At 57.9% G+C, this 16,821-nt stretch overlaps 8 protein-coding genes across 8 annotated transcripts; 2 read left to right on the top strand and 6 right to left on the bottom strand.

The window, feature by feature from the left end:
* Window positions 1-312: 312 nt before the first annotated feature.
* On the bottom strand, window positions 313-1,432 carry MKK02DRAFT_35093 (uncharacterized protein; the record flags this gene model as incomplete). The annotated part of the gene is made up of 6 exons (XM_053089078.1): window positions 313-381; window positions 429-483; window positions 567-734; window positions 783-1,011; window positions 1,115-1,172; window positions 1,226-1,432. 6 exons carry the CDS (start codon window positions 1,430-1,432, stop codon window positions 313-315), a joined length of 786 nt encoding a protein of 261 aa, XP_052949373.1.
* Window positions 1,433-1,728: 296 nt separating this feature from the next.
* MKK02DRAFT_39916 (uncharacterized protein) lies at window positions 1,729-3,336 on the bottom strand (the record flags this gene model as incomplete). The annotated part of the gene is made up of 9 exons (XM_053090837.1): window positions 1,729-1,818; window positions 1,869-2,201; window positions 2,247-2,364; window positions 2,422-2,504; window positions 2,556-2,936; window positions 2,988-3,065; window positions 3,114-3,119; window positions 3,184-3,201; window positions 3,250-3,336. 9 exons carry the CDS (start codon window positions 3,334-3,336, stop codon window positions 1,729-1,731), a joined length of 1,194 nt encoding a protein of 397 aa, XP_052949372.1.
* A 218-nt stretch (window positions 3,337-3,554) lies between these two features.
* MKK02DRAFT_39915 (uncharacterized protein) lies at window positions 3,555-4,220 on the top strand (the record flags this gene model as incomplete). The annotated part of the gene is made up of 3 exons (XM_053090836.1): window positions 3,555-3,833; window positions 3,903-3,978; window positions 4,045-4,220. 3 exons carry the CDS (start codon window positions 3,555-3,557, stop codon window positions 4,218-4,220), a joined length of 531 nt encoding a protein of 176 aa, XP_052949371.1.
* Window positions 4,221-4,489: 269 nt separating this feature from the next.
* Window positions 4,490-5,674, bottom strand: MKK02DRAFT_39914 (uncharacterized protein; the record flags this gene model as incomplete). The annotated part of the gene is made up of 5 exons (XM_053090835.1): window positions 4,490-4,693; window positions 4,767-4,897; window positions 4,948-5,175; window positions 5,261-5,508; window positions 5,586-5,674. 5 exons carry the CDS (start codon window positions 5,672-5,674, stop codon window positions 4,490-4,492), a joined length of 900 nt encoding a protein of 299 aa, XP_052949370.1.
* A 408-nt stretch (window positions 5,675-6,082) lies between these two features.
* On the bottom strand, window positions 6,083-8,838 carry MKK02DRAFT_39913 (uncharacterized protein; the record flags this gene model as incomplete). Its single annotated transcript, XM_053090834.1, has 3 exons — window positions 6,083-6,819; window positions 6,864-8,231; window positions 8,274-8,838. 3 exons carry the CDS (start codon window positions 8,836-8,838, stop codon window positions 6,083-6,085), a joined length of 2,670 nt encoding a protein of 889 aa, XP_052949369.1.
* Window positions 8,839-11,545: 2,707 nt separating this feature from the next.
* Window positions 11,546-12,583, bottom strand: MKK02DRAFT_29623 (uncharacterized protein; the record flags this gene model as incomplete). The annotated part of the gene is made up of 2 exons (XM_053087871.1): window positions 11,546-12,506; window positions 12,558-12,583. 2 exons carry the CDS (start codon window positions 12,581-12,583, stop codon window positions 11,546-11,548), a joined length of 987 nt encoding a protein of 328 aa, XP_052949368.1.
* A 724-nt stretch (window positions 12,584-13,307) lies between these two features.
* MKK02DRAFT_19119 (cytochrome P450) lies at window positions 13,308-15,408 on the top strand (the record flags this gene model as incomplete). The annotated part of the gene is made up of 10 exons (XM_053086043.1): window positions 13,308-13,436; window positions 13,488-13,604; window positions 13,651-13,773; window positions 13,824-13,901; window positions 13,956-14,327; window positions 14,373-14,563; window positions 14,616-14,742; window positions 14,801-15,126; window positions 15,185-15,296; window positions 15,346-15,408. The coding sequence occupies 10 exons, from the start codon at window positions 13,308-13,310 to the stop codon at window positions 15,406-15,408; spliced, it is 1,638 nt and encodes a 545-aa protein (XP_052949367.1).
* A 220-nt stretch (window positions 15,409-15,628) lies between these two features.
* On the bottom strand, window positions 15,629-16,507 carry MKK02DRAFT_29621 (uncharacterized protein; the record flags this gene model as incomplete). The annotated part of the gene is made up of 4 exons (XM_053087870.1): window positions 15,629-15,726; window positions 15,774-15,949; window positions 16,011-16,333; window positions 16,382-16,507. The coding sequence occupies 4 exons, from the start codon at window positions 16,505-16,507 to the stop codon at window positions 15,629-15,631; spliced, it is 723 nt and encodes a 240-aa protein (XP_052949366.1).
* Window positions 16,508-16,821: the final 314 nt, after the last annotated feature.

The raw sequence follows: 16,821 nt of genomic DNA, 5'->3' as shown, positions 1-16,821 counted from the left end.
CAATGTCGGAGGTCCGATAGGGATGCTCAAGCGATATGATGCAGATGACATTGCTCTTGATACGGCTACGGGTGACGTGATACTGTCTCTCACCGCTGCGGATCCCAAGCCGCCCACTAGGTGACATAGTACTGCTGACGCCCGTCTGGTCTTTCCTCCACGGACACCGGCACACCCGGGCTCCGTCCAGCGAGGAGCGCCTATCTGAAGGAGCGGCGGCAGGGGCCCCAAGCTGCCTGCCGGTCATGCGTGGAATGGTCGAAGATGTAGACGCGATGTGCGGTATGGGCTGGTCGTCTTCTCGACTGGCGCTCAGACCAGTTGGCGGAAGGTAAGGCTTATCCGACCGTCCTTGACCGAAGCTTCCTTGGGTATCTCATGCTATTCGTCAGCCTATCCAGCCTGACACCTTGGTAGGGGGTGTTCACCTTCCAGAACTCTTGGGTCCGGCCTTGCATAACGACCAGACTCCCATTTGCTAGTCTGCAGAAGCATCAGCTAGTGTTCCCTTGGACGTCCCCAAACGACCTTCGCCGGGCTGGAGGACAACGTGAAGCTTTACTCACTTACACTTGTGGTTGCCCCTCCCCTTGAGCTCCTCCTCTTGCTCCTCCGACAGGCCCTTGGCGCCCTTACTAGACTTGGCTGGCATTCTTGGGGACAGGATGAACGTCCGCTCAGCACCGAGGCTTATGCTCGCGATGACCAGGTTGTTAAGGTTGTCCGAGTGCTTCCTGCCAGATCAGCCTCTTCTCTTTTTGCTGCACTGAGGGCAGACTCACCCGATGTATACGCTCCCATCGTCATACCGATTCAACATACAATGATTGAACTTGACGCCCAGCGCAGCCTCAAGCCTCTCCTGCATCTCCGCCAGAGCAGGCGGGAAAGGATGGTGCATGTTGATCTCGGTACCAGAGTACTTGAGGGTCATGCCTGGAGAGGTAGAGTATGCTGCGACATGGCGAGATTGCGCGAAGGTCCGGCCGTACATCTTGAGCTCGGGTTGATCTGTTCGTCAGACCCGCTTGTGAGCGCAGGACAGGTTGAGTGACTCACACCCTGAGCTGTCAGCTAGCGCTAAGATCCACTGTGGAGACCTCGGAAGACATACAGGTATCTAGCTGTGATATCTCATTATACCATCTCTTCGCAGTATCGACCGGCAAGAACTGCTGTCATCAGCTTCGATCCCACTTGGTAGCTCGCAGTCTATTATACGCACGTCAGGCTGATAGTAGACATCTCCGCCATAGCCCAGCCCCTTGATCCGATACGCATCGACCCAAGGCTGCAGCGTGACCTGCTGGAACTCATCGCTGAGCACAGAATCGGCAACCGTTTTGGCCGATGGTTTCCGCCGCTTGGCTGAGGGTGATATAACGGCTGGCGGGGGCGTTAGGGAAGCCTCGGAGCCTGCTCGCTTGGTCATGATGAGCGATCAGTAGGTGAGCAGAGAGATAAGCAGCCGCGAGATGATTGCTGGACACAGAGACTCGAGAGATAAAATAGACAATCAGATCTCCGCGAAGCGGTTGCCTGCATACGTCATGGCCGTGCAAATTTGCACTGAATCAGAAACTCTGTGCTGTGGGTTCCAGGTGCGCCATCATCCCTGCGTACTGCCATACTAGCGGCTGCAGCGACAGAAACGTTCTGCCTCGACTCGGAGTGTGGAAACCAATACGACAGTGGTGATGCATTCCCGCAGATCCTCCCACTCCCATCTCATCTCAATGGCGACAAGAACCGCGTCACCACCACCTCCGGCGTCGGCGTTAGATCCACCGGCGGCTTTGGCAGTTCCACCACCATTGACTGTCTCGTCAGCTCAACGAGTCTCGCCCTATGCAGATCGTAGACCTCACACCAGGATCCGTCCTCGAAGCCCAGCTTAGACCCGGCATCTCCACCCCAAACCTTATCCGCAAGTTTCCCCGCCCTTTCGTACCCCTCACAGGCATCCCCTCCCCCTTGATAACCAGCTCATCCCCATGCTTGATGATCCGTTCCCCGCGCTTCGTTTCTATCCGCACGCCCCGCCCATCGAGATGTACAAACATGAGCCGGTTCATGCCCAGCAGGGCTTCAGAGAGGGAGATGGAGAGGGGAATGGAGAGGTCCGAGCGCGGAAGGGTGCGGAAGAGGGCGTGAGGGCGATGATGGATGTGGAAGATTACGTCGCCGGGCGGTATGCCGGGCTGAAAGTCAGCTATGATCCAAGATCAAGGACACAAGGGGCGTACAGTCTCATCTCCTTCTCCACGCAAGGCTATCCGCTCGCCGTCCTCTGTTCCTGGATCGATCTCAAACTCCACTCGTTTCTTCTCCTTGGTGACTTTGGCGCCTTTACACCGCTTACATCTGTGTGATCAGCTCCCGGTCCTTGACTAGCTTTGCTTGCAGATCACTCAGACTCACTTGGCTCGCTCTGAGAACCGCTCCCCCTCCCCGTCACACTCATCGCATACCACCTTAGCCTTCCCAACAAGCCCCGGGGCGATCTACAGATCAGCTTGCCCACCCCTCCCTCATGCTGTAACATCCAGACTCACATGTCTATCCCGTATGATGCTCCCTTTGCCTTTACATCTCCCACACTCCTCCTTCTTCGCCCCCTTTCTCCCTCCGACTCCTGCGCAGACGCCGCAAGCCCGATCTCTCGACAGGTTCATGACAACCTTCTTCCCCTTGAACGCCTCCTCCAGCGAGATCTCATATCGCACATCCGTATCCTTCCCCCTCGTTGGCTTTCGAGATGACGATGAACCGCCGAATGGGTCGAAAGATGCAGAGGCACCACCGCCAAAGTCAAAGCCCCCGCCGCCACCGCCGAACATATGGGCAAAAAGGTCGTCGAGGTCGGGTCCGTCGAAATCGCCCGGGCCGCCGCCTCGAGATGGGCCAGAGGTTCCATATCGGTCATAAGCGGCGCGCTAATGATCAGCCACTGAATGTAGCGTGTGCATCATCCAGCTGGGGCGCACCTCATCGGGGTCAGAGAGGGTTTCGTAGGCTTGACCTATCTCTTGAAATTTCTCGTGGGCCAGCGGATCATCCGGGTTCTGGGCGTCAGCTTCGGGGACGAGCCATCCACTTCGCTCAAAGCTCACCTTATCCTATTTGAGGTCAGCGATGGTCAGTCATACATCAGTGCCTCTTCGAAGCCCTTTGTGAACATACGGGGTGATGCAACCTGGCCTGCTAGGTCAGCTGGCTCTCGGAGTCGCTCGGTCGTCGGTAGCTAACCTTATTTCGATACGCCTTCTTCACATCTTCCGGCGAAGCGTCCTCATCTATCCCGAGTAGGTCGTAGTACGCCGAGTCAGCTACCATCTTGTAGTTATCTAGGCGGTGTAGATGGGCAACAACAACAACAGCTTTAAATCTTGTCGTCATCGGCTACTGAAATTTCCCCTTGAGTTTCAGGTCACGTGATCTCGACTCCACATTCCTCAAAGCTTCGAGAACCACGCTTTCAACCGCCTTCTCCCTGTCTACCACCCATTATCCTTGCCTTGAGCCCCGTCCCATTGTTCTGTACAGCCGACAACATGGAGTCTTTCAAGCTCGCACCACAAATATCGACACATCACACCCATATTTCCCCCTCCAACCCTTATGCCCCCGCCTTCATCTTCCACCTGACACGACTCACGTCAACCTTGTTCGTCTGGGTCGGTACGGGCTCTTCTACTGGCGCGGGCGGACCGGGATCCGGAGTCGGGCTCGGGCAGGGCGGTATGGGCGGAGTGGGAGAAGGGGGTGAAGGAGGAATGGGTGGAGAAAGGAAGTTGGCGGCTGATTGGGGGGTCGCGATGCCTTCACGAGGTGTGAGTGGTCCACAGCTGGCAGGAGCTTGGGCCGACAGGTCTGAATGTGCACATTAGCTGATTGAACAGAGTATGCCAACTGTCGCTACGCCGGTGTTCCGATCAGGCGCTTTGGACCTCGCTGTTCCTATGGCTCAACGTCTAGGTACGCCCTCCGTCCATGCCTATCTGAGACTGTGCGGTATTATGGGATCGCAGAGCTCATTGACAGCTCGTAAATTCCCCTCGAACCAGATCCACCTCTCCCTCTCCCTCCCACCGACCCTGACCGCACCCTCCGGACCATCGTTAGATCCCTCAGCTGGACGAACACTGCTTGTGATGGAGAAAGAGCTGGGCAAATGGCTTGAGCAGGTCACGAAGGAGTCTACCGGGGCGGTAGCGTAGGGCAAGAGGGGTATGAAGGAAGACCGCGGTCAAGCGGTGCCACAAAGCGTGGGATGATAGGCGCGCTCAACTGCAGCCCCCTTTTAAGCCCATCCAACTGTCAAACGATCCAGCAGGGCCACACATGGATAAACAGTCGGTACAGGCAGCGCACGATCACACGCAATGCATGCACCCATGCTCTCATTGCCAACCTCACTAAAAGCACAAGACTGACGCCACCTATCCTGCAAACCGTCAGCTAACATCCCTGGTCCAACCTGATGTCCTCATAACACGAGGAGACGAAGCAACCCACTGCCCATCCATCCACCGTCAACAACCAGACACTCTCCGCTGACATAGTCACTCGCCTTACTGGCCAAGAAGACGATCGCGCCTTCAAAGTCGGTAGGTGTTCCCCATCGAGCGGCAGGTATACGCTCGAGGATCTGGCGAGAACGGACGGGGTCGGCAATGAGGGCTTCGTTCATCTGATCGTTAGTCTCCTCAACTATGACTCTTACAACTTTGGGGTCGGGACGGGTACGGTACACAGATACTCACGTCGGTCGCAATGTACCCTGGAGCGATAGCATTCACGCAAACCCCCTTGCTCGCCCACCCGTTCGAGAAGGACTTGACCATCCCCTGAACACCATGCTTCGCCGCAGCGTAAGCGACGACGTTGAGACCGCCTGGCGATCAGCCAAGCTTCCTTTCCTGCGGGGCAAGACCGCAGACTCACCCTGGTAAGCTACCAAACTCGAGATGTTGATGATCTTCCCATAGCCCCTGGGGTTCCCATTTGCGCCTCCCTGCGGAACAGGCTCGCCCGCGACCCCGCCTCGTGTACTGAGCATGTGTCGTCCGGCGTCCCGAGTGATCTGGAACACAGTGTTCATGTTGACTTGAAGAACCTCTTGGAAATCGTCATCTGGGAAGTTCTCGACGGGGTGTCTGCGCTGAATACCACCTGGCTGTCAGCTCTTTGCACTTCCGCACTCAGCTCCCGATGGGAGAGGCTGCCAGGCTAGAAAAGCTAAGCAAGGGGGACATACCGCAGTTGACCACGATATCCAATACCCGCCCCATCTCTCCCGTCACTTTCGCAATCAACCCGCCAACATCCTCCTTACTGCTCAGGTCGCACACCACAATATCTGCCTTGCCCCCTCCGCCCTCCTTCTCCAAAAGCTCTTTCGTGGCCGTGTTGGTGTCGTTCCGCTGGACGAGGATGATATCTGCGCCTGCTTTTGATAGAGCAAGAGCCATACGGGCGCCGATGCCGCGGGTCGCTCCGGTGATACTAAGTCTTCAGCTCTGTATTCTTGAATTGTGCTTATCGAAGGACAAGGGACCCCGACTGGACAAGACTGCACGGACGCGAGCGCGAGGGGCAGAACGGGAAGAGGGGGAAAGACGTACAGCGCGGTCTTGCCCTTCAGGCCGAACAATTCTTCGAGGTACGACATTTTTGGTGATCTATTATGCTGTCTATGATGATGCTGGGGCTGTCACTGCGTGAGATGTATATGGGCAACTTGGTCGAGCAAAGCAAGAGAAGTGGACCAGCTTTATCTTCCTGTCAATCCGGCTCTTACCGGCTGTCCGGTCCGAAGCGGCCGAGCTGATCTCGAACCGGGTTTTGCCGCCTTGATCCGCTATCGCGTCAATAGCTGCTCTTTGCAAGTGATTTCCTCGGAAGCCAAGGCACAATCACTACTGCCTCGCATATCTCCTTCTACAATCTCTAGATGGTACATACAACTCGCTTCACCGGCACCGTCCATTATTTGATCAAAAGGCACATCCGCCCTCGTCCGAGCGCTTTTGGTATTCCGCTCCCGTCCGCCCTGTCGTCTCCGACTCCCTGTAAACATCTACTCGTCCGCCTCCCCCTCCGCATCATCCGCATCACTCCCTCCATTCCCGGCCCCTCGATCCGCCGAAGGCGGATACTGCTGCGTCTGATACCTCGCCGTCGAATCGAGCTGATGGGACGGTTGAATGGGGTACTGCTGCGGATGGTACATGTGTTGCGCGTAATGTTGGGCATAAGGGGAAGTATGGTCCGGCATGTACTGCTGCTGGTGCTGCTGGTGCTGCTGGTGCTGCTGGTGCTGCTGGTGCTGCTGGTGCTGCTGGTGCTGTTGCGGATGGTATCCGTACTGATCGTACCCGTACATGTATCCGTTTTGCGCAGGAGGGGCCGGAGGGGAGAAGTACGGCTGTGTCATGGGTGGAGGGGAGAGGTATTGCGGTGGTTGCTGTTGCTGATGTTGTGGGACCGGAGCCGGAGCGGGTGGGTGGATCCTGGCGGGTACCGAAGTGAAGGGCGATAGATGATGGTTCGACGCCGTAGCCGTCTGCGGCATGGACATGGGCGAAGGGGGATGATGCTGCAGATGGCTCGCATGCGCGGTGAAAAGCTCCTGCTGGGGCGGGGGTGGGGCCTGGGCAGCAGCTCGCGCCGCTGCAGAAGCTATACCGCCCGCTGCACCGGGAACGCCAGCGATAGGGAGGGTATGGACTTTGGCGTGACGCTTGAGATTCGACTGGACCGAGAACCTGCGTCGGCACGATGGTTCGGGGCAGACGAAGGGGCGTTCACCCGTATCTGCTCATCAGCACAACCCTATTTTGGCCGGAAGGAGCACTCACGGGAGTATGTATGTATTCTGAGACTGCTTGGCCGCGAGAATGTCTTCAGACAGTACGCGCACGAATACTTCGGTCCCGCCGCTCCAGACTTATCATCCTCGCCCTCCTTCTCTTCAGCATCCGCTTCCGCTTCAGCCTCCGACACCCTCCTCGCCGACTCTGCCAGTACATCCATCGCGCCGAACCCCACTTCCTCTCCTTCCGCATCCTCATCATTCCCCATCCCCATTGGCGGCTCTTCCGATCGCGTCCGCGCCCCTCGTTTCCGGGCGCGCGTCGTCGGAGTTCTTTCGGTATCCTCATTCTCATTTAGCGAGATCTCGCGCGCGAACCCTTTCGAAGATACGGAAGCAGGAGAAGGGTTTGTCGATCCGCTGGGTGTAGAACCAGGTTGTCTGCCTGACGCAAGCGCGACGTCATCGCCGGTTTTCGCCTTGATGAGCTCTGTGAGGCTGGACCGGCGCGCTTGGGGCTGAACCTCGGGAGAGGATGGCCGGCTGACGCTTGTACGCCGGGAATTTTGGGCAGTCTCGGGGTTGAGGAAGCCGGTGAATGGGGGCGGGTGAGATGGTTCACGCAAAGGTGATCGGGCACCTCGCGCCTCTTCTGGGTCTGGGAGGATGGGGAGGGAAGAGCTGGACGACATGTGCTGCGACATGGGTGCCGGGGGGAAGAAGGATGGGCGGCGGCCGAGCGGGGGAGGAGGAAGGATAGGTGGACCCATGAATGGCGAGCGAGAGATAGAGGCCCGATGTTCCGCAGCAGTGAGGTCGGCGAACGATCGGGCGAGCTGGCCACCGACGATAGATGCACTGCGAGGGACGGGCGGACCCCCTCGCATTCCCTCGTCTGGCGGGAAGAAGGAGTGCGAGACTGATCCTCGCGGGATGGAGCCTGACGGGGGAGCCATGATGCTTCGCAGGCCCGAGCTGGAGGGCCCAGAAACAGACCCAGAGCTGCCCGCTGCGGGGTAAGAAGCGTTCCTGCTCTGGGCTTGCCACTTGAGTCGCGCAGCTTCTTCTGAATCACCAGAAGCGGACGGCTGGTCCGACCGGCGCCGCTTCGCATCGTGGTCATCGGCGTAGGAGGGGGCGTACGGGAAGGAATGGGCGCGAGGGGGCTGGGGAAGGCCAGAAGTGGACGAGAGGCTGCTGCGCTCCCGCTCGTACTCTGGGGCCCACCACCCGCTGGGATTACCATTTTCGGAGATGGTGGAGAAGGAGGACCCGAGGGAGGAATAGCGGGATGTACGGTACGTTGTCGAGGGGGAGGAGGAAGACGAGGGGGAAGGGGGGACAAGAGGTGGGAGGCTTGGCGTTTGAAAGACTTGTGGAGGTCCGGTGGAGCCGGGCGTTCCAGGTCCATCATCTACTATCAGCGCAACTCTCATCCCGAAGCCGGGGTACTCACTTGAAGCGCCAAATAGGGATTTTATACTGGGCAGACTGAACCCCTCGTCCCGCCCCGACTCCTTGACTCGGCGAAGCGGATGTCTGCTCCCCAAATCGCCATACCCATCTTCTTCCTCATCCCCATCCGGGTCCATCGGGTCGAACCTGCTCGCTCGCCGGTAGCCAGGACCCGGCATGGCGAGTCCTTTGGCTGGACCAGCAGCAGGATTGACATGAGGACCAGCTACGGGGTCATGTTGACCCGACGAGGACCCTGGGCGAACAGACGAGGTAGCCGGGGCAGGTGGAAAAGACATGGGCGAGTAGACGGAGGTGGGCGAGGCGCGCCCATGAGGGTAGTTGGTATCAACCTTCATGGACATGGACCACATGGGGGGTGAGGAGCGAGGAATGTCGAGCGGTAGCGAGGAGTCCCGGAGAATGCGCCGACGCACGAGCGAGAGAGGTGAAGTGTCGACTGGAAGAGCGTCGGCCTGTTTGAGTAAGGATGATTTAGGAGAGATGTGGTAGGGCGATAGCGGAGAGGAAGGGCAAGAGACCGCCTCCAGAGCCGAGGGGAGCATGGTGAATGCGGAGGAAGAAGGAAGGACGGAGTTGGTACGATAGGGGTGCAACTACCGAGAGACGCGCCAAAGGTGAGTCATCGAGCCAAGTCGCGTAGATTTTTGCGCCGGGGTCGTGTATAGGCGAGGTGGCGGATTTAAGAATTGACAAGGGCGATCCAAGTTGAATGTGAGTGAGATATAGAGTTGTGCGAAGATGTGGGCAAGGGAGACCCCGGTGGCGTAGATGTGACTAGGCACGTAAGGGCGGTCACGTCGATGGACGGACGGAAGGACAGAGGGCGGGCGGGAAGGGCGTCGAAGGACAGCAGAGGAATGGGGCGTGGATACCGTTGATCGAGAAGGAAGGAGCGGGCGAGTGCAGTTGAGGGGCAGGTGTCAAGTCAAGAAGGATAGATGCGTCAGCTTTGGTCGCCTTTGACGGATGATTGACGAGGGGGAAGCGAGATCCACGGCGGGGGATACATCGTTTGAAGGGAGTGGAAAGGTCGCCAAAGATGCTTTTGCTTGCCACTTTTCATCCTGCGCTACTCCCCTGTCTCTCCCTGTGCCTGTGCAAAGCTGATCTTGCTCAAGCTCTCGGGATGATCCCCTCCTTTGGGTTTCTGTCCCTCCGCACCTCGACACACACGCCATCCACACACGAGATCCGCATTCCCAGCCCCGTCCTTTGGATCATCGGAAATGGCGGATCGTCACACAACGTGCACAGGTACCGACGCCACCATGCACACACCCACACACACACAGAGAAAGCGGAAGTGACCAACGCACCGTTACAAAGTTCGTGCCGTGTGGTCCAGTGCAGTAGACAGACCCAAGCGCTCCTTGAATCTCGTTTTTCCTTCGCCACTTGTTGAAGTGGCCTATTACCGGGCTTCTTTTCAGTTGATAGTCGATACAGGCGCCAGTAAAGCGGGGCAGTGTCAGTCGCGTCTCGTGAATGCGGGCGTCGAGGATTCCGAAGCAAGACTGTACAAGACAAGACAGTTGGATCTGAGAGAAGATAGATGTTGTGTGCAGACGATCACTTCCCACGAGCCCAGGTGGCCACCTGTACCTTGACCTGAGCTAAGGTTTGCTACCTGCCGTACCCCGAAAAACGTCGCTCCCTTCTCTCGTCTTCCTCCGTCACCGCCGAGTCAGGCGATCACTGCGCGGATCTCCTCCCGTGCGGCGTGGCATGGTGGAGCGGCGGCAAAATGGAATGGACCCTGAACAATAACGACCTTTACCAAACCTGTCTCAGACAGCGGAGACGATGGCGCTGCGGATGGTGCGCCATTGATCGCGTCATATCTCGGCTGTAAGAGGCTTATTAGCTCTCATTAGGGAAGCGAGGGAAGCGTGACGAAACAGCGAAACGAAAGCGATCACTCGCTCCATCGGGTCTGAGATGCACGTCTTCGGGCGGACGGACTCTGGAGCGGGGCCCGCACCAGAGGGATCTGTGTCTTGATCACAGACAGAAGGGCTCGGAGTGGAGGTGTGGAATGGGGCCTTGAGGGTCAGCATATCTTCATTCACCATTGCATAGTCCGCGTCATCAGCGATCGGTGGGGCAGGTATGATAGGAGACTGAGGTGGTGCGTACGCGCTGATGAGTGTGGCAAGTGTGTGGCACTGACCCCGGGCTCAACGTATGCTATAGCCCCATCGACCATGTCCCTACTTGTGCCTGCTGCGCTCAAGCTCCATCTCCGAGTATAGCGTAGAGGCTGAGTCTAGCAAAGCGCCATCAGGGGGTTCGGACAATAGCAACGGTTTCGGGGGTACCGGCGCCGGGACGCGGAGGTAGATGTGGAACTTGGGGCGTCGGTCCGTTCTCCCTTGCTCTCTGACCGTCTCCTTGTCTTCAGCTGGGGCGCTCCGAAGGTCTTCATGCACATCGTCGTGTCAGTGCATCTCGCCGCAGAAGAGCAGTCGAAGGAAGGGCTGCGTGCGAATGGGATGATCGCCTGAGACATGATCGGCCGACGATCCTGCGATCAGCTCCCGCATGCGCAGCGATCAGTCAGCTGCAGCTCAGCGATCAGTCAGAGTGATCGACGGAATGAGGAGCGGAATGCTGAATCAGCAATGGGCCTCAGGTTCACGAGCAGAGCAAGCTTCAAAGCTTCAGCTTCAGATCAAAGCCCAGTCCTTCCGAGTGGGAAGTTGGAAGACTGAGCACGTTGACACTGCGAAGTGGCGTTCCATCACGCCCGGACTCTCTGTTAGTCTCTCGGAATATTTGGAGAGCGCTTCGGACGCGGAGCACGGATCCACTAGTGTCCCAGGAACGCTCGCAAAGTCGAGAAGTCAAGGACGCGTCCAGAAGCTCGTCCAGAACACTGTGCCCGTGCGCCGTTCGTGGCCTAGTGATAGTTGTGTGCCCGAGCGCAGTAGATTAGATTAGATTGGTACCGGAATCCCGGAAGCTTCGACCGTGCAGTAACCCTGTCCCTATCTCAGGCTTAAGTCTGATTAGCGTCCGATAGCGAGCTATACTTGTACGTAGACCCGAGCAATTCTTTCATGAAGGACATGCACAGACGCGCACGGCAGGGCGGATCATTATAGTGCATCTAAGTATAAGGTATACAGTACGGACGGGCGGAAACCTAACCCCCTCCTCCACGCTCCACCCTCATCACCTCCTCGCCGAGTCTCATACCCTCCCCCTCGCATCCCCCCTCGCGCTCGGACTCGCCGCCCCCGCATCCGCTCACGCCTCAGTCAACAGACTGTCCCCCTCCACGGCGCTCTGCGAATCCGCGGACCAAGCCTGCTCCATCCCCACACTTGCCCACTGTCCGATATCCACCGAATTGACCTTGACTTTCGCCTTGCCCTCCCCGCTTCCATTCCCGCCTGCGCCTGCGCCTCCATCCCCCATCGCCTCGACCCCTCCCTCTATACTACCGCTCAACGGCCTCCCCTCCTCTGCACCCACACCCGCCCGACTCGCGCCCGGCCCCGCACTCGCCGCCCAGGGATCCGTCCACTGTATCGCCCCGCTCCTCCCCTCCAGCTCGCCCTTATCGGCAGGGTGCATCTTTCGATTGTCCATCGATAGGGCCGACATGTAGTCCGCAGCTTCGTCGATGGGGTACGGGGTACGGGTATACGAGGACCGGCGGGACGCATTCTCGTCTCCGTACACTACGGCCAACGAGGGTCTGTGTCCCCCGCCCCCGATCCCGCCGGCAAAGATCGGAGCGATACCGGTACCGGTAGGTGAGACAGGAGATGGAAGGGGGAGAGGGATAGTGAATGATGGCTTCCGAGTCGCTCCCGGCCGCGCGGGATTCTGGCCGACCGTGACGTTCAGGATGGGCGGAAGAGCGGGTACGCCCGGTGCAGGGCCGGGACAGCTCGGGCGGGGGAGTCGAGCAGCAAAGAGGTCGGTATCGCTAAACAAGACGGGAGGCGTGGGGTTGACGACCTCCGAATGGCTTCCGCGCGGAAGCAGGCCGGTAGGCAGGGCAGGGAGGGGGTGGTCCATCCTCTCTCGGTCGGCCGGGCAGCCGGTGGGGAGGCACCCGGGCGAGCGAGGCGGAGGGGTGGAGAGCGAAGTAGGGGACGGGTGACGAGGGACGGGGGCGATGTAGGAGGGCGTGGGAGTGAGGGAGGGGATACGCGCAAGGGAGGCGAGAGAGGGGGAGGGGGCGTTGGAATTGGGTGGACTGAAGGTCAGCGGCTGACAGAAGAGCAGAGCAGGCTGGTTGGGGACTTACGAGGTCATCAGGTCGAAGGCGAGCATGATGGCTTTTGGGTCGTGGATCCGATTTTGATGAGGAGTCAGAAACGGTGGTGCCTATGTATAAGCTGTCACTTCGTCGCGGACTCTAGCAGGTCTGACCCGTTCCCAGATCTGGACAGCTGCCTTTTTGTTCAGTATCGCCAGGCAGCACAGCATCGGCAGCGGGAACGGCCAAGCCAGGCCAGAACGTGATGACGATGCGGTGAAACATCGGCGTCAGCGTCAGTGCGAGCGGTCCCCGTTATCAGAGCCAGAGCGTACACAGAGAGAGAGAGAGAGAGAGAGATGTCAGTGGTAGATGGTCCAAGACACAATCCTCAATCACGAACGACCACAGACTTGTTTCAGCCCGTCACCAGGCCTTCGGTCCGGAATCTGATTCCCCACTTCTTCCTCCGCATCTCTTCGCACATATCGTCCCTGCCGCTTCACTTGTCGCAGAGCCGGCTAGCAGCTTCGTTTCATAGGTGATGGTGATGGATAGATAGTTAGAAGAGAGATATCACCAGCTGATCAGCACCACTTGGCTGGGGTTGGCTGAGGTACTCGGCGATCGCCGCTGTGTTGTTTTTTTCCAGCGGCGACGCGACGAGCACGTCCCTCAAACGATCGTCCCATTGCATTCCCTGTGTTGACTTTGACCACAAGGAGAGGCTCATACGCCCTCCACATACCCCTAGACGAGCATCGAATTGCTCTGGATACCCTCAGACATCAGCTCGACATGTCTGTCATCGCGCAGCTCCCGGCGCTACTGCCCGACTGGGTACGGACCATGTCGACGACATACCTCGTTCTTTCCGCTGTGGTAGGCCTACCTGCACTGGCTATCCTACTCAACGTCGCTCGTCAAGTACGTTTTCAGTCCCCGCGCGGCCACAGAGGACATCGCGCTGACAACCAGTTCCTGCCACAAGGCAAAAACGCCCCGCCGCTCGTTTTCCACATCATCCCCTGGTTTGGCTCAGCGGCGGACTATGGGCAAGACCCGTATGCCTTTTTGTTCCGGAACCGTGACAAGGTGAGCTCGATCTGTCGCAGATGTATGGAACGTGCTGACGAGGCAGTATGGGGACTTGTTCGAGTTTGTGCTTTTGGGGAGAAGGGTGACGGTTGCGCTTGGACCGAAGGGGAATAACCTGAGTCTGGGGGGGAAGATTAGCCAGGTCTCGGCGGAGGAGGCTTATACTGTGAGCTATCTACCTCTCATGGACTTTGGGCTTCGTAGCTGATAAGGCAGCACTTGACCACGCCGGTGTTTGGCAAGGGTGTCGTCTATGATTGCCCCAACGAGATGCTCATGCAGCAAAAGAAATTCGTCAGTTGTCAATGTCTCATCGACCTCTTTCTCCGAGCTCCAGCTGACCCCCAGATCAAGCACGGCCTCACTACCGAAGCCCTCCAGTCCTACGCCCCGCTCATGTCGGCCGAAACGGAGCATTTCTTCGCACACGAGCTCGACCTCTCGTCCGGATCCTCCACCTCGTCCAAGACCGTCGAGGTCTTCCACGCCATGTCGGAGCTCATCATCCTCACCGCCTCTCGCTCTCTGCAGGGCAAGGAAGTCCGGAACGCCCTCGACTCGAAATTCGCCAAGCTCTTCTGGGACCTCGATGCGGGATTCATTCCGGTCAACTTTATGTTTACGAACCTGCCCCTGCCTGTTAATGTGCGGAGAGATAAGGCGCACAAGCAGATCAGCGAGTTTTATCGGAATATCATCCAGAAGCGGCGGACGGGGGAGGTTGTCTCTGTGAGTATGGCCAGGAAGAGGAGGGCAGAAGAGAAGAAAAGGGCTGATGGGCAGGACGAACATGATATGATTACGGCTCTTACGGGGTGCCAGTACAAGACTGGCGTGGAGTTGACCGACTCGGATATCGCGCACATGATGATTGCGATCCTGATGGCGGGACAACATACCTCTTCGGCTACTTCTTCGTGGACCTTGCTCAACCTCGCCCACAGGCCCGATGTCTAGTGAGTTGGCGGGCCTCTGAGATGGCACTAGCGCAGCAGCTGACGCTTCCAGCGAAGAGCTCTACAACGAACACGTCAAGCTCTTCCGGAACGCCGACGGAAGCTGGCGCGAGGTGACATACGAAGACACCAAGACCATGCCGATCATGGACGCCTGTATCCGCGAGACTCTCCGAATGGTATGTCTTCTCTGTCTCCCTCTTTTACACCCCTTCTCGTTCTCCTGCTGATGAGCAGCACGCCCCCATCCACTCCATCTACCGAAAAGTCTTATCCGCCATCCCCGTCCCCTCCTCCCTCTCCGCCCCGTCCGAAACGGAGTCCTACATCATCCCAGCCAACAACTTCCTCATGGCCGCCCCTGGTGTTTCCGCCATGGACCCCAAGATCTGGGACCAGCCCAAAAACTGGAACCCGCACCGCTGGCTGGACGAGAAGGGGGTGGGCGCGGCCGCGTTGGAGAATTATTATGGGACGAGCGGGGAGCAGGTGGATTATGGGTTTGGGCAGGTTAGTAAGGGGACGGAGAGCCCGTATCAGCCTTTCGGAGCTGGAAGGCATCGGTGAGTCATCACCTTTTCAAGGCGGAAGAGGGAAAAGGGGCAAAAGCTGATTTAACAGGTGTGTGGGAGAATCTTACGCCTACCTTCAACTCTCGGTCATTCTGTCGTATGTCGTCAGGAACTTTACGCTCAAGATGGAGAACAAGGAGTTCCCTTCGCCAAACTACCAAGTGAGTTTACGCCATTCCTCGGGTGTAGAGATCGAAGCTCACGTTGTAGACCATGATTGTCATCCCCCTCAAGGGTATGGTCACCTTCACGAAGCGGCAGGCGGAGGTATGAGCAGAGTGCCGGCGTCAGTGTTGTCTGGCATGGCGGAGAGGCAAGGTAGGAGGTATCCGGTATAGGCTCCGGCCGGGGGAAGGGGAACCGTGTGGGATGGACGTTCATTACAGATAGAGTTATACATGCATCAGATACGAGATCTAGCACATCCACCCCGCAACATCGACCGACTGCTCATACCGCCGGCTTCATCTTCTTTGTTGAGATCTGCTCTATCTCATCCAGAGCCTTCGACTTGCGTTTCTTCCCCTTCACCCCGCCGGTCCCGCCCTTCTCTGTCAACGACTCTCTCGATACCACCTCGCCCATATCCGCCTCCCCCTCAGCTGCTTGCTTCTTCTCCGTCTCCTCGCCCCCTGTACCATTCTCTTCTGCCATCCCATCGTCCTCATCATCCCCAGGGTCGCCTTTTGGCGCCCTTCCAGCCCGATGCCGCGTAGCGAGGAGATACTGGCAGCTTGTATCCGTCTCCTTCTCCAAGCCCAGTGAACGCGTTGAGAGTGTGATTTCGAGGTATGGGTAGTGCGTCATCTTAGGTCTAAACAGTCAGCTCAACCCCCATCAACTAGTCGTCCCAGGAAAGGAGGTATACAACTTACTTCATCTTCCCCTCCAAGACCCTCGCCAGCTGGCCATCTCCCTCCTGCACCGCCAACCCCACTTCCGCCGGATCCACCAGCCCACTCTTGGTATACTGCCATATCCCCACCCCTCTATGTCTCCCTTTCCCCTTCCCTGACTTATTGAGGATAGCCATGTATTCCCGCTTGACGAGCTCGGCGACGGAGATCAAGCGGGGCACGGAGAGGGTGCAGGGTTGGAGAGTTGAAGTCGAGCGCGCCTGGGGGGCTGCGGTGGTGGTGCCAGTGGTGGATGGCGGATGTGGTCGTGTGTGTAGTATGAGAGCCCGAGAGGGGTTATTCTGCGCTATCAGACAGGTCTGTCAAGGAGGAGAGCAGATGTAGCGTACTTGCAGAAAGTCTAGGGCGAACTTGACGTAGCTGGCTATACTTCCCCCGGTAGAGATACGCATATGGTGCGGACCGGTCGAAGGGCCTGCTTCAGGCTCTTCCGCCGCTGCTTGAGCTCTCATCATCGTGGCAGCTCTCCTCCTGGTCCGATACTGAAGGTAAGGTAAGTGATGGGACGTAAAGGTGGACCATATCTTACTTTACGCGACCGTGAGGTTCTTTAAGGTTCTTGGCGAGTGACACGGAGAATAGCGGCGTTATACACTTTTCTATCAGGCGCTATTTCAGAATGGGCGGTGCCTGACGTCACGGCATGAGGAATGTGGATCTTGGCAGAAGAGAGGCGAGAGGCAGCTGACGATCCAGACTTTCACCATTCACCTTATCAACGGTCTCCAAGCACAGGTCAGTCCTATCTGCTGACCCATATTAAGCAGCT

This window comes from Dioszegia hungarica, assembly GCF_025882075.1.
Source record: "Dioszegia hungarica strain PDD-24b-2 chromosome Unknown MKK02contig_2, whole genome shotgun sequence".
Taxonomy (NCBI): Eukaryota; Fungi; Basidiomycota; class Tremellomycetes; order Tremellales; family Bulleribasidiaceae; genus Dioszegia; species Dioszegia hungarica.
This window is presented reverse-complemented; position numbering and strand designations above follow the sequence as displayed.